This window comes from Aphis gossypii, chromosome 1 (genome assembly GCF_020184175.1).
Source record: "Aphis gossypii isolate Hap1 chromosome 1, ASM2018417v2, whole genome shotgun sequence".
Taxonomy (NCBI): Eukaryota; Metazoa; Arthropoda; class Insecta; order Hemiptera; family Aphididae; genus Aphis; species Aphis gossypii.
The window spans coordinates 32244833-32260827 of NC_065530.1; the positions used below are offsets into that span (position 1 = coordinate 32244833).

The window sequence follows — 15995 nt, forward strand, 5'->3', positions numbered from 1 at the left end:
TAATTAAATATTTAATCAATAAGAAGCGGAAAAAATACCCACGAAAAAAAACCCAAACTACAATCACACCTGAAAAAAAGCCCAAGAAAATAAAAGTGCTATCATTGTAATCTTGTATTTTGAAATATTTTATAAACTGTGGTTGATTGTTGATTATACAATGGATTTATAATCATATAATACATTTTTAATAATAAATAATAATATTTTTTAAATAATTTTATCATATAATTATTTAATAGAACATAGGAAAAAAATATTAAAAATACAAAATATTCTCGTTTGTGGTAACATAATAATAACTAATAATTATAATACGAGAGATCATAGTCATAATAATTAAATAATATAATAATAGTAAATTGTTAATTTAAAAAATAATTTTCGACAAGTAGTCTATACAATCATGATAAAATTCAACAATAACCTCTAGGCTATATCTATACATAAAAAAATTAAAATTAACTTAATTGTATAATAATGATAATTAACTATAAAAGCTAAGTTAAAACAATACAAAATTTAACTGAATAAGTTATATTATATTAATAAGTTTGATTGAACAAAAATAACTAACAAATTAAGTTATTATACCTACCTAAATATTAATATTTTATAATATATAGATTTCCACTTAATAATCCTGAATTACTTAAAAAATGGTTGATTGAAGTTAAAAGGAAGAATTTTATACCTATAATGTATAGCACTTTATGTAGTGAACAACTATTTATAAACAAAAATGTCCATTGTAAATCTCAAAATCCCTGCTTGATCACTTTCCATATCGTTATATCTTATATTATAATCATGGTAATACAATAAGGTAATGAATAATTACTACTACATTTAATTTGTTAAAGAAATAAGAAAATAAATTAAGAATTATGAACGAAAATAATCATAACTACACGTATATCGTATGTAAAAATGAAATGTTTTGCCCTTCGATGGTGGGGGAAGCGGGATTCGAGACGGCTCGTTTTTTGTATCATTGCGGGAATGGCGAGTGCGCGCTCCAGTATATCTTATCTATCTCAGTGACTATATCTAATGGAGAAATGATAGTAGATATAATATTTATAATATAATATATTAGATATTAAAACTATCTTGAACAAATTATGGTCATTACTCATTAGTGTTGAGAATTTTAATTATTGACGTATTATACATATATACATTTATTTAGATTTAGTAAGAGCAAACAAAAGTTTCTACCAATATATGTCATACTGTCGCCTTTTTACTTGATAATAACCGAATGTTTACATATATTAAATAGGTATAAAAATTTTATACTACAACACCCATAGACTATAGTAGATTAATTCTAGTTTTATATGAAAAATACTTTGACCACATATTTTCTACTGATGATTAGTGTAATCAAGTGGATATCAATAAATACTTACATAGTAATCTCAATACGTTTATACACAGTTATATATTATTTAGGGTATTATATACTATGTAGGTACTATGTACTACATGCTAGCAATTAGTTTTTGATTCAACTATTTCAATAAAATCATTAAATTGCTGTATGCATTTATGTTTAGTTTACAAAAATCTGTATTTAATATAAAAATATTTTATAATAAATTATAATATTTATATTTTAATTCCACGGCATTCTTTTAAAAAAGCCCTGCAAAAGTTATCAACAATGATTTTTTTCAGGAGTAAACGACATATTTCTTTTGTATACACTTATACTCAGTTAAATTAAAACATTTTCATATTTTAAACCTAACCACTAATTATATTGAAAAATTTCCTACAGTTTGAAAAAAAAAATTGTCGAGATCGTACATTTTTCAGCTGAGTTTTGGCAACTTTATGATACTTATGTGGTTTCAACATGTGTTTAGTTTATTAGAATATGAATTTGAATTATTATATCGAAATAATTCAAATAATATTCATGGGCCATATTATTATTTTCCTTATCGATACTCTGGGTATTTATAAAACGCGCGCGGCTAGATAACCGGTTTCGATCTAGGTGAGGTACCGCTGCATATGCGCGAAGTGTGGGGGAATGAGTACAGTTTTAGAACAGTGCCGCAGTTGTATCGATAGCAGCACACGACGGCCGTAAAATCATAATTTTTTTACAACAAACATGGTTTTTTGATTCCAATAGTACTCAAGTCTCATTAGTCGTAGAAACATGATTTTGGTACCAAATTAAACGTGAGAAGTTGTACTAAAAACTGTTGGAACAGAATTTTGATATCTCAATTTGCTGATTTTATATAATTTTTTAAAAATTTCAAAATTTTAACAAATTTCAAATATAAATAAAATCGGTTTGAAAACAAATTTCAAAAATTTGTTCCAACAGTTTTTAGTATAACTTCTCACGTTTAATTTGATACAAAAATCATGTTTCTACGACTAATGAGACTTGAGTACTATTGGAATCAAAAAACCATGTTTTACGGTCGATTTTTTCCTAGTGTGACGGCCTCTTAATATTATCGTGATATATCTCGTCAGATATAACCTACGTGATTCATTTCATTTTCTATCGACAACTACTTCGGTTAATATCACCAGGGTAGATCGTTATTAAAAATTACATCCGTATAATTGCGAGTAATTAAACATTATATCTATACATGTTTGTGAATGTCAAATATTGATTACGATTTCATATTATAACAATTCGCGGAGTAGCAATTTTGTGTAATTATTTCTTATAATATTCTCATGATTTATGTATTCTTACATCTATGTCTAATTGTTTAACATATATATTTTATTATGAATAAGTAAAAATCTTTTGTTAATGAAGAAAACTGAATTCTCAGTCTTAAAAATTCATTACATGGTCAGTGTCGAACTACCGTTGTGTGTCATTTTAATATATTAAATAATAATTCGGAAGTGTAAAATGTGTATATTTTGTGTTAATTAATCATATAGTGTGTTTAATATGTAATAGTTATTTATATAGGGTGTAACGAACGTTACACTATAATAAATCGATTACCTACCTTCAATAATTAAAATATATTAATTAACGACAATGGATTTATAAGTTGACTACCTTCAAAACGCATTTCCCATACGGCATACGCGCCCTCTATCGTTAAATTTTAGCGTGAAATGATCGTAATACGGTGAATTATGCGCTACTGGCGGTAGTGTTGTATTCATTACAACCTTCAACGAGAGCAAACCAAGCATTACAAATATTAACAGCCATCTACCAAACTGTATTGTATATTTTAAGTATATAAACCAAACGTTTCTAGTTATTGATAACCACCTCATAATAGTGCTCTAACCCCCAGCTACGGAAAACTTATCCATAACGAATAGAATACTTTCCCTGGATAACTAATATCGTAATAAGTAGGGCTAGGGAATATCATAACATGCAAACTCCTAGAAGTCCCTAGCCCTAGTAATAAGGTTCCCCGACCACGTTACAATAGTACATTACTAACATTATTTTTAATAACAAACAATAATTGTATTGTACGTCATAATTCATAATATACTATATTGTTTTCTTCATAAAATTTTGTTATTTTATTTGTGTATTGTTTTATAATATACAACCTTTTATTCGACGATAAAATTAGTAAGTACGAAGTAGCAAAATAACTACTATCTCTTTCCTGGTTTGTATTCATTATTCATATCACAAAACTTTCACATGTCTATAAACGCCAAGGAATAAGACAATTTTTACGGGCCTGACCTAAATCGTCTTCTATCATCAGTGCACGAGCACCATTCGAACAGACAAGTGCAGGAGCACATCATACATACCCAAGACTCATACTCAAAAGATCCTGCGAGAGACAACTGTGCCGTTTCATTTTTTTTAAACGAAATTTAATTAGTGTTCAGTCATTTATTTTTTGAGTATTTAAATAATTCTTACTCTCCTTATTACGTCGACTGCGTTTTCAGACACATACTGTAATGATATGTTCAAATTTACATATCATAAATTTTGTAAATTCGTTATTTTCATTTAATAAAATATATAACGGTCGAGTTGTCGTACGCATGTAATAAAATCTAAAATAACCCCAATAAATCATGTCACTGGTGATTGGAACGATTCCTATTATCTAGTCTCGTACAGGACACTGTACGGGATTATAACGGTACAGCGCAACACATGCAACTTCTTTCATGTGCCGCCGGAGACGGGGGATGGTCCGGTCAGGGTCGCTTTCACCAGGGAAAAAGACAATTTTCTTTGGGGACACCGACACCTTTGATCGGGCCGCCGATGACTCTGGCGGGCCTGACCTAAATCGTCTCCTCTCATCAGTGCATGAGCACCCTCCATAGCCAGAAGTGCACGAGCACATCCAAAACATATAAGTGCATGAGCACCACCCAGACAGACAAGTGCAGGAGCACAGCAGAATTACTCGCAACCACTCAAAGGACATTGCCTACGACAACTTTACTGTTTCTTTTTCATATAACGAAATTTGTCAAAGTGTTTAGTTATTTCTTTCTTGAGTGCTAAAAAATTTAATAAATTCTATCCTTGTTACGTCGACTGCAACCAGAGACATCTGCGGACAAGGTAAGGTGCATGCGCATCCACATTTAAACAATAATAGTATTATAGAGTTTACTTGATCGTTCTCGAAGCTCGACCTCGAGAACCCTCCGACCATCAGGAGGAAGGTGATTCCGCAAATTTAGAGTGATAAAACATAGGCTAAAATAATCGATAGATTTCTAATAACTTACAAATATATTTGAGGCAATCATTCAAGGCTTGTGTCCCTTGTGGTTGCCGATACAATTTATTTAAACTACTTCGCTTAAATCAAAACATTATTTTTAAAAATAAAAATATTAATCACGTATTAATATTTTTACCTTAACTACTATTCCTATTTTTAGTTTCTTTATTTTTGCGTTATTACAATACGGATAAGGTAAGGTGCATGAGCATCGATATTTATATAGTCATAATTTTATACAGGTATCATATTTTGTTTATTAATTTATAAGAATTTAATAAATTAATAATTCGCTTAATATTTTATCAACGGTATACTTCATCGTTCTCGAATCACGACCTCGAGAGCCCTCCGACGATCAGGAGGAAGGTAATCGCGCAAATTTAAAATAATAAGTCATAAGTTGAGATAACTAAAGAATAACTAATAACTTATAATAACTTATAAATATATTTGAGGCATTCATTCAAGGCTTGTGTCCCTTGTGTTTGCCTTACAATTTATTTAGACCACTCAATCTCCCATACATAAATAATACATTTTAATAATATTATAATATATTAATATTGTTATTATTATAACCATTATTTCTTTAATTTTTCTTTTCTTTTATTTTTGCGTTATCACAATATGCATAAATATACAAAATAAAATTTTATATTTCAGATCTACTGACTTTAATTCAAACTTGTAGCTTACCTAGAAATGTTTTAGACTATTAAAAAAAAACATGCAAATGCATAAAAATCCGGGCCCTAGTTATTATAAATATACCTATTATAATAAATTATTGATATAATCCGACTTACCAATTTTTTAATTGATTACATTATCAGCTCCTATCATAAATATACCTCTTGATAATTTTGTTTAGGTGTTATATTATCGATTTTTCTTAAATGATATTCTCTAATATTACATTTATGGAGAATGGTTTCATCTGAAATAGAATTATTATTAATAGATATGGTATGGATTTTTCTGCAGAAATCGAAAATGGTAAATAATAATTGCACTTCAACATCGATCTCGATTGATTTAAACATTGCTCAATGTTTATTTTTCAGCTCTTTATAATTTCGATACGTCTGTAGTAAGTGTTGAAGTACTTCAACAAATTTATGAAGTGGTAAGTACATACCTATCAACTATCAAGTACATAATATACCCATATAATATATAAGTGTGAAATGATCAACAAATACTTATTATTATAGCATTATTCGACTTTCGTTTATTATGTACACGTGTTTGTGTTATATGTTATTAAACAGTCGGCGACAAAAGAAGAATTGGGATTAAAAGGTCATGTGGCATCTCATCCGGACCAGCCACTTGATGACCTAGAACAGTTCCTGTTAGAACTCAGTGAAATACCACATTTTGGTGAACGCGTAGCGTGCTTAATATTTCAATCAGATTTCAATGACGCCTTGGACAACATAGCAAACAAACTGAATAACATGAAATTTGATATTAATTTAGCATAAAATAAAAATATATTCTGACTACTTCTGCTTTAATTTATAGAATTTTATATTAATTGATGTGTATTATTCATATTAGTATAGAATGAATAAGTATTAAGTAGATTGCTGAAACTTAAGTATAGAAAAATGTATTAAATTGATAAAATGTAAATTTTATTTTAGTGTGCTTTAGTGCATTTACTATGATAACAATGATCATTGTAGTACACGGTGTACTAAAAGAACGAAAAATGGGATCTACTATTTTTCTAAAACCAGAGTCTTTCATTATCCTTAAGGGTCTACCATTGTCCATTGACTGTGACCATTTCAATATAGCCGTCAATCACTGCCCGACGTTTTATTAATAAGTAGTATTTAAGAGCCGTACCGAGCCATTTTTTATTCCGAGGCATAACTTTAGCAATGTCCCCTCCCCCTAGGTGGTGGAATGATACACTCGCAGTTTTTGATATTTTTCAATAAAATAATAAGATCAGGAAAATCTGTAAATTTTTAATTAAGTTTCGAGCAAAAAAGAAATAATATGTTCAGGCACAAGTTTATAATTTTCAACTTTATATTATAGTAAAAACATCAATTCGAATTTTACAAATTTATAAGGTATTTCAAAATAATAATTAATAATAATAAAAAATAAAATAAAATAATAATTATTTATAACGATATTTTCCTTACTTTTGTGTCGGGAAAATTTGTCAATAACTTCTTCATAATCTAATTTACTAGCGATTTCTGTTTCTATTGAAAGTATGACCATGCTTGATAATCTTTCCTGAACCATTGTGGATCTTAAGTAAGTTTTTATCAATTTAAGTTTGCTGAAACTCCTTTCACATGAAGCCGTTGTAACGGGCATTGAGAGAAAAATCCTTATAGCAATCTCAATATTTTGATACGATTCTTTAAGCTTATAATCTTGAATCATTTGTAATAAATCCAAAAACGTTACTGATTCAATACTTGGCAAAATTGATAAAGCTACATGTTTAAAATCTTTAATTTCTTCAACTATTTCCGCAGTGTTTATATCTTCATTATATTTCAGTCCTAGATAAGCAGCTGCTTTTTGCAAATCGTATGGATTCATATTGGTTAATGAATGGCCGGAAAGGAATTCAAAATCGTTTGAAATTTCCATAATTTTTTCATACCGCCATGTCATCTGAGTAAGAAGAATACCTATTGAGTCTCTAATGGTAATTCGAAAATTTTGTTCTGCAGAAATATTTATCACATTATCATCTGTTTCATAAAGTTCTAATCTTTTTCTTTTTTTTGTTCTTGATTCCTTTAAAGTTGTTGATATTTGTAACTCTTCTGCAACTTTTGTAGCATTTGTAAAATTTTCTTCCATAGTTGTGTTGTGAATTTCCTGCAAATTATTTTTAAGCCCTAGTAGCAATTTGGAAGCTTTTTCCAACGATAAGCTTTTGTTTTGTAAAGCTTGATTAACACGATTTATACTACTTAAAATTTGATTCCAAATATTAAGTAAGCAGAGAAAGTCAAAATTGATCAATTGAAGTAAATTTTTAGCTGTTGATTTTGTTTCCAAATTTAGCTCCGAGTTAGAAATATTTTTTAGTACCTTATATACATCTTTTATTTAGGAGTTCATGGCCTAAACAGCTTGTGCTTTTGAAGACCATCTGGTATATGAATCACCTTTCAATGAAATTTTTAATGTATCCATTACAATTTTCCATCGAGTAGTTGATTTGACAAAAAACGTATATATTTTCTGAATCACATCGAAAAAAAATTGTACCTTAACATTAGCTGATGCTGCATGTACGCCACATAAGTTAAGACAGTGAGCAGCGCATGGAATGTATGTGGCTAAATTGTTTTTATTTAATATGACTGCCTGAACACCATGGTATTTTCCTGACATGTTAGCTCCATTGTCATACCCCTGTCCCCGTACATTTTGTACATCAAGTTCATCGGCTTTTAATTTTGATAATATTTCCATAGCCAATCCGTCTCCAGTTTTTTCCTTTGTGTTTATGAAATCTATAAAACTTTCTTCAACTGTAATTTTTCCAATGTTAATATCAACATAACGAATCACTTCAGCCATTTGTTCATTATGTGAATCGTCGGGAGTGCAGTCAAACAACAAAGAAAAATATTTTGCTTTTTTTATTTTAGATAAAATTTTATTTCGAACTGTTTGTCCCAACAAAGAGATAAATTCATTTTGTATTTTTGGAGATAGGTAACTGATAGCTCCCTTGTTATGATTTACAAGATGTTGTTTTAGTATATTATCATATTTGCTAAGTAATTCTATTAAATTCAGAAAAATACCAGAATGTTTATTTCCTACTGTTGTGCTCGATCCTCTAAACGCTAAATAATTTTTTGTGCAAAATAAAATTGTTTCTAAAATTATACGAAGTATATGACGCCATCGATCTTTTTCTAGAAAAATCGCTTTTTATAATTCATCTCATCGTCAATGCATTGAGAGTTTTTTAACCTATTTTCAAGAGATTTCCATTGTAAGAAATGATTTTTATGATCAGCCGATTTCTCGTGATCTAAAATACGATTAATATTTTTCCAATCCGAAAAACCCTCGTTTATACATGCAATACTTGCAGTTTTTAAGGTATTTGATTTAAATAAACAACATGGAAAACAGAATACTGCTTTACTATTTTTAGAATAAATCAACCAATTTCTGTCTATAACTTCATTGTTTGGTAAAGTTTTTTTAAACCAATAAGGAGAAAATCGACGACCACCGTCTGACACAGATTTACTAAAATCAGCATCTTTGCCTTGATCAAGTTCTTGCATTACAAGGTAAACTCGAACGCTATCCGTAATTGGGGGCCAAGAAGGTGGATCGTTACAATTTATAAGTTGAAAAAAAGTTTCAAAACTAGTCGAAGAAGATGTAGATTTATGAATATTGGATGAAATATCCTGAATTATTTCACTTGATTTTATTGTAATAGAATTAACATAAGTTTCAATTTCTTCACCTATTAATATTGGCGAATTAAGAAATGAGTCATTTGAATCACCGGAATTTTCTTCTGAAATAAAGATTAATGGTTATTAATACTATTTTTTTCTAAATAGATCTCAGTTTGACAAACGTATATTTGGTACGACGGTTAACGCACAACAAGGAACAGACAACAGTAACAATTATTTACGATAGATGAATAATAATTACATACAATAATAATTGACGTATAGATAACATATTGTATAAAATCACCGAAATCGAAAAAATTGTTTAAATAATTATAAATACAAACTGCATCTTTTGGTACTACTTTGAAGAAATTCGGAGCAGTATTACAGTTTTACTACCTTAACTTTTAATTAGAAAACAAAAACTAACCTTTATTTTCTTGATAATATTCTTTCGAGTTTGACACTAATCCAACCGATTTTTCATTTGAACCAGAACCTCTAGATCATGGCTAATTTAGCCATGCTCTAGAATCTAGATTAAAACCTCTTTATTATCTATGGTTTCGGTACGTTTTTTCATGCGGGCGGCCGTACTAGTTTGGTCTCCTTATTCTAGTCTTCGTGGTAATTAATGTAATTCACTTTCTAGTATCTACTATAATATAAGGTAGGTAGAATCATTTTAATCTGTGGTAGAATATTATATTATTATTTAATTTTAATTGCATCAATTGTATAAACTATAAAGCATAACATACCAAATATTGAGTAAAACAAATAATTTATATTTATAGTATTTTATACTACAAAACAATCATTTATAGAAAAAAAAAAATTAATTATTACTGATTTGCGCGAGGTATACATCAAAGATACATTAAAGATGTACCTATTAACTTCAATTATTACTACCTAGCCACCTAATTCAACAACTTTATTTATTCTAAACAAGAACAACCTTTTGTCTAAAATGTACTTATAACGTTATAAGTTCAAACCTATGCTCTAATAAATTGAAAAATTAAGTTCGGTACATGCACATTAACTGTGTAGTTAAACACTATATCCCCTTCTCTTTAAAATAAATGTATACATAATATAATAAATGTGTACTTATAATTATTATTGTTTAACTATGTTTCCCTAGTTACCTGACTACTATTTATAAATAACAGTAAAATTGTCGGTTCACTGAAATTTAACATTCAAAATAGTATAATTGTCGTGTATAAATTGATAATGTCGCTCCCGAGTTTTTGCGTCCCAAATTATTTTCACGAAGACAGTTTTGGAGTTTGCTGTATAAAACACACCATTGATGAAAACGCGTAAGTCAAACCACTCAAACCTATTATTTCTATCGGTACGGAGGTCGGGCCGATTACGCTATCACGCCGCCTAATAATTAGGTCTGCTCGTAGTGGTAAGCAGTAATCTGTAGTAATAAATATATTATAATCTATGTTATAATATTCGTCGTCCATCTATTATCGTTTCACGATCAACGGGCGACGAATAGTCAGTTTTTGTCCGGCGTCCGTTGCGTTTGCATCGTCCGCCCGCAGACATGTTCCGCGTCGTCGAACAAAATATTATTACTTGTGTTTTAATAATTATTATAATTTGTACCTATTTTATGTTTCGCGTCGTCGAACAGTGTTATTATTTGTTTATTGACTATTAATATAATTTGTATTGTACTGTGATTAATTAAGTAAATTATTATAACCTATATCGCCCTACAAATCTAATTTTAAATCATACCGATTAGATAATTTTATCGGCCCGGCTATAATAGTGCCGCAGCCACGATTTAAGATATATTATCTATAGGTACCTAACTGATTGTTATAATAATTTAAAAATTTATAAATAATATATTATTATTTATCAAAATATATTATCAAAATATATCATACTACGCTGTGATGATGAATTGAAAAATTTTGTTAAATGCGCAAAAGCTAATAGCAAAAATATAAATAAATGCAAATTAAAACAACTAACTGGTTGTTATAATCAAAAAGGTATAAGCTAATAACCGTAATTATTAATTACTGTAGTTATTAATTTATAATAGTTAACTGTGGGATTTACATTAATTGTTGTTTTTATTTTCAGATTTATAGCATATGATTACCTAACTAGTGGGGTGTGCTAGTTGAAAATTGCCGCTATCGCTTATCGAAGAATTGGATTCAGATAGTATACCTCGCCGCTAATTTAATAATACAATTTTTATTGAAAAATCCTTTCAATTTCTACTTTCACTGTCTCGGTAACAACTATTTCAGCTACTTTTTTTGCAAGTGAATTGGTGGACGTTATACAACTTTGATGTTAACGTTATTGTATGTTAAAATGTTATACAGTTTTAATTTTTAACATTATTACTTTTTTAAATGTTATTTTAATTTTTTGGTAAATGTTAAATGTTATAATTTAAAGTAAAATAGAGAATTAAATTGTTTTTTTCAATAAATTATATTGTTATTTTTGGCATAATTATCCACTCTGTTGTGCAAGAATTGTGAAATAAGTAGAATTTCCTAGTTTTTAGCAAAAAGCTAACTGATAAGTTAGTATTAGTTTAGGTGTATAATTCACAAGATAATAGTATTTGTATGACATAGAAATTAATAAATATTCAAACAAACTTATATTTAAATAATAAATAATATAGGTAGGTACATTAATAAATTATTGGCTGTTTCCTTGTATTTTTAAAATGTTTTCCAACATTTGACAGGATAATCTTAAGTCAAGACAAAATTAACTTAAGACCAGAAAATCTGCGTTCAACATTCACTTATAATGATTTATTAATTAATTGCAGTTAATAATGGTCTTAAATCTAAAACAGTCAAACTATCTCCAAGATCTTTAAATTCTCGAAATCCATTTATCGCAGATCTTGCATCAACTTGAAACACATTAGCTAATCTTCTAATTGCCGAATCACCATATTGTATATCAAATTGATCTGGCCAATTTTTCGGGTCCAATACTACTAAGTCACTTAGTAATTGAGTGTATATATTTTTTAACTCATTACCCTGCATAGATACGTTTGATGATTGTGTTGTGAACAATCTACTTCCTAAATTATTAGATAGACTTCTAAAAAACTACAATGGATTCATCTTTGGTATAGCTTTATTACTAATGAGTGGAATGCTTTTAAATGATAGTTCTTTACATGAATCAATAGCTTCTTTTGTTCTAGAACCATAATTTTCAGCCATTGAATCAAAACCATTATTCTACATTGAATACAACGATTTGCTTGAGTCAATGTATGACTTCTATTTTGGAGTAATGTAGACAAGTCAGCTAATTCACATAAGGCATCATACATTATACCTATAACACAATAACAAAAAATCTAACTAAATTTCATGTTTAGATTATAATTTATTAAATTTAGATCCAAATTGTTTAAAATTAATTTTAATTTTAATTTTAATTATTTAATTATTTTTAAAATTTTACTTACCAAGATTGGTGACAAATTCTATTGATGCCAAATGTCTTTGAAGTCCCAAGTATTTTGACTTTTCTTTTGATGTTCTTAAACCATCATTAGCAGCCGTTGTGAAATGTTGATACCTAGTGCTGGAAAATTGTTGAAAATTATTAATACTACTAACTTCCTTTAAAGTATCGCATACAGCGAGTTCTAACCTATGGTTACAACAATGCCAAATAACTATATTCGGGTATATTTTTTTCAACTGAGCTCCAACACCAGCAACTCGACCTAACATTGTTGACGCACCATCACTTACAAATGCAATGAGATTTAACTTTAGAAAATTATTGTCAAATCCATGAGATGAAAGATTTGTTAGTATAGTGTTTTTTTATTGAATCGGCAGATGTGTTTGTTAGTTCAATGATATCAAAAAAAAATGTTATTACCTCATTATTTTGTCCAACAACAGTTCTTAGGCAAATAACCAACATTGTTTTTTGACTTAATGTCGTAGGTTCCACTATAAATTTGCAAGTTTATTAATAATAATTTACATAGGGGACGTACCTTCCCCCCGTGCAAATTAAAAATATAAGAAAGGGTACGCTAAAAAATAAAAATTAGAAGGGGAGCTCCGTCCCCCCCCAATTTGAGCACTGGATATAATAATTATTAATACAAATTATATTATTTAAGGATTTTAATATTTAAGACTATATTGTTAAAATTTATGTTACCTGAAAGTTAGGTAAGTTAGTTTCAAAAAACAAATATTTTAATTATTTAAATTTTGTTAGTATGTATTGTTTGATATTGTTTATTAATAATTGTTACAAATATAAGAAAAAAATTTAATTCGTTAACTATAAATTGGTATTTGTATACTGAACAGAAATTTGATACTAAAAATCAAGGACTGATTTGAAAACTAAAAAATGTAATATGCTTATTAATAAAAATTACATAAAATATTATATTGTGTGTTTATTTAATTTTTTTTTATGATTGCATATGCCCCATAAATGGTACAAAATAATGTTGATAATTTTAATGCATAAAGTTCAAATACAGCACATACATACTTTTGGTGCACATTGTGCCATTTATGGCACAAATTAAACTTAAGGCTTTTTAAAGGTCAAAATTGGTCAAAATATTTTTAAGCATTTTTTCATGACATCTTGAACCCAAACCATTACATCTATTTTTTTTTGAAAAAAATAATTAATTCATGCAGAAAGGGGTTAATGCTTATTATATGGCCGTTTCAGTCAATTCAAATTACATGCTTAAACCTTATGCAATTAAAAACCCTATTTACGTCTATGGATAATTAATATATTGATTTTAAATTTAATTCATGTTTAAGTTTATAATATATTCTATATTCCAAATATATTTGTTTAGCATCGTCAGTAGCTGTTCAAACATTAAAGTCGTGGTCGGATGATACACCTAGAAAACAATCATTGAAATCAAAGTACAAACTTAAAAAGAAGGCAAGGATTGAAGCACAAAAAACTATAGCCACTTTGAGTCAAAAGTTGGTAGACATAAACAATGAGGAAAACTACATGCAGCAAAGCGAAAATTTTTTATCTCCAAGCTTGTTAACCATTGTTAAATCATATATTCGTTGTCAAAAAAAACATCCAAATGGTTACAGATACTCAGATGAATTAAAACAATTTGCACTGACGATATACTTTTTAGGACCAGCTGTATACCATTTTTTGAGACCTACTCTGTGTCTTCCAGTACCAAGAACTTTAAGAATAGTTATGAGTAAATATGAATTGAATCCTGGACTGAATGACTTTTTATTTGAATTTTTAAAGTTTAAAATTTCAAATTTTAAATCAGAAGCACTTGATTGCACTTTATGTGCTGATGAAATGGCACTTAAAACACATTTATTTTATTCATTGAGGAAGGATGAAATTAACGGATTCCATCAAACAAATTCAACAAAAACTTATGATCTGGCTAAATTTGCATTTGTGTTGATGATTTGTGGAATTAATGTTCAATGGAAACAACCTATTGCATATTTTTTGGTATCTGGCAGTTGTACTGGAAATGATTTATATAACATTATTATGTCTACTATTGCTAAACTTCAAAATATTTCTTTGAATGTCAAAGCATTTATAACTGACCAAGGCTCCAATTTCCTGAATTTAAGCAAAAAGGTATTTGTCAGTCCATCACGACCTTATTTTTATGTTAACGAACAAAAGGTTATTTATATGTTTGACCCACTACATTTGCTAAAATAAACTAGAAATATGTTTTTCAAACATAATTTCATCAATGGTGAAAATTACATAGACAATAAACACCTCATACATTTCTATAACGAAGACTCTAAAATGAATTTACGAACAGCTCCAAAACTGACACATGCCCACATATACCCTGGACCGTTTGAGAAGATGAGGGTTTACCTAGCAGCACAAGTGTTCAGTCATACTGTTGCTGCTGCTATGCAAACATATCAATCTTTGGGAAAACTATCATTCGATTCTTTGCGGACGATTCAATTTATTGAAAAAATGGACAATTTGTTTGATATATTTAATTCATCAAAAACACCTAACAGTAAAGACTTCAGGAGACCTTTTAAGAACACATCAAATCAGAGAGAATATTTACTTATGATGGTATCATTTTTTGAGAATTTGCGAGTTGTAACAAAAAATAATGGTTCTGATGTTACAAACCGAATGAACTTCATCAATGGCTGGTTGATATCAATAAATGGACTATTATTATTGTGGAGTAACATGAATCCCACAAATGATTGTAATTTTGTTCTCTATACATTTTATTTTTGAACTAGAAAATATATTTATTGAACAATTTCCAATCTTAGCTGTAGACAAAAATGTAGGCATTAAAATGAAAGATGCATTTTTTAATGTACCATTTAATCATCCTTGCCCATATTTTGATCATGCATTCTTAGTCAAATTATATGTAAGATTTAGAATTTTTTCATCCTTAAAGTTTTTGAACAGAGAACTTTTGACTGAAAGAAATCGTACAGATAGAAAACTCACAATTATATAACATTTGTAACATTATCTTGTACATTAAAATAAATATCTGTTGAAACATCATTTTTTTCTATTTTTTATACCTAATTACTTATTATTATTGTTCTAATTTAAGTAATATTTATTATATTAACAGAGGTGTTATTTTAAAAAAACAAAAGTTTTTGATCAGCATAGACAAAAATTGAAAAACTGATAAAATAAATTATATTTGAATTAAATTGTATTACAATTGAATAATATATCTAGGTACTATTTAATTAAAAATGAGCCGAAATTGCAAAAAGTTAGACTTAAA

General features: G+C 28.4%; 3 protein-coding genes and 2 pseudogenes across 5 annotated transcripts; 2 read left to right on the forward strand and 3 right to left on the reverse strand.

Annotated features, from left to right (window-relative positions):
- The first annotated feature begins 3144 nt into the window (after positions 1 to 3144).
- Positions 3145 to 6743, forward strand: LOC126549162 (protein cappuccino-like). The gene is made up of 3 exons (XM_050197723.1): positions 3145 to 5732; positions 5801 to 5862; positions 6008 to 6743. Exons 1-3 carry the CDS (start codon positions 5705 to 5707, stop codon positions 6221 to 6223), a joined length of 306 nt encoding a protein of 101 aa, XP_050053680.1. The 5' UTR covers positions 3145 to 5704; the 3' UTR covers positions 6224 to 6743.
- Positions 6744 to 6880: 137 nt separating this feature from the next.
- On the reverse strand, positions 6881 to 7862 carry LOC126548916 (uncharacterized; annotated as a pseudogene).
- Positions 7863 to 8653: 791 nt separating this feature from the next.
- Positions 8654 to 12225, reverse strand: LOC126549440 (zinc finger MYM-type protein 5-like). The gene is made up of 2 exons (XM_050198579.1): positions 12033 to 12225; positions 8654 to 9276 (listed from the first exon to the last, which is right to left on the reverse strand). Exons 1-2 carry the CDS (start codon positions 12223 to 12225, stop codon positions 8654 to 8656), a joined length of 816 nt encoding a protein of 271 aa, XP_050054536.1.
- LOC126549135 (E3 SUMO-protein ligase KIAA1586-like) lies at positions 11286 to 14093 on the reverse strand. Of its 3 annotated transcripts, none has more exons than XM_050197678.1 (3): positions 13085 to 14093; positions 12660 to 12778; positions 11286 to 12526 (listed from the first exon to the last, which is right to left on the reverse strand). In XM_050197678.1, exons 1-3 carry the CDS (start codon positions 13087 to 13089, stop codon positions 12303 to 12305), a joined length of 348 nt encoding a protein of 115 aa, XP_050053635.1. In that variant the 5' UTR covers positions 13090 to 14093; the 3' UTR covers positions 11286 to 12302. The 3 variants fall into 3 exon arrangements, with proteins under 3 accessions (XP_050053635.1, XP_050053634.1, XP_050053633.1); XM_050197677.1 differs by having other exon boundaries at positions 12848 to 14093; XM_050197676.1 differs by having other exon boundaries at positions 12660 to 14093.
- On the forward strand, positions 13144 to 15754 carry LOC126549441 (uncharacterized; annotated as a pseudogene).
- Positions 15755 to 15995: the final 241 nt, after the last annotated feature.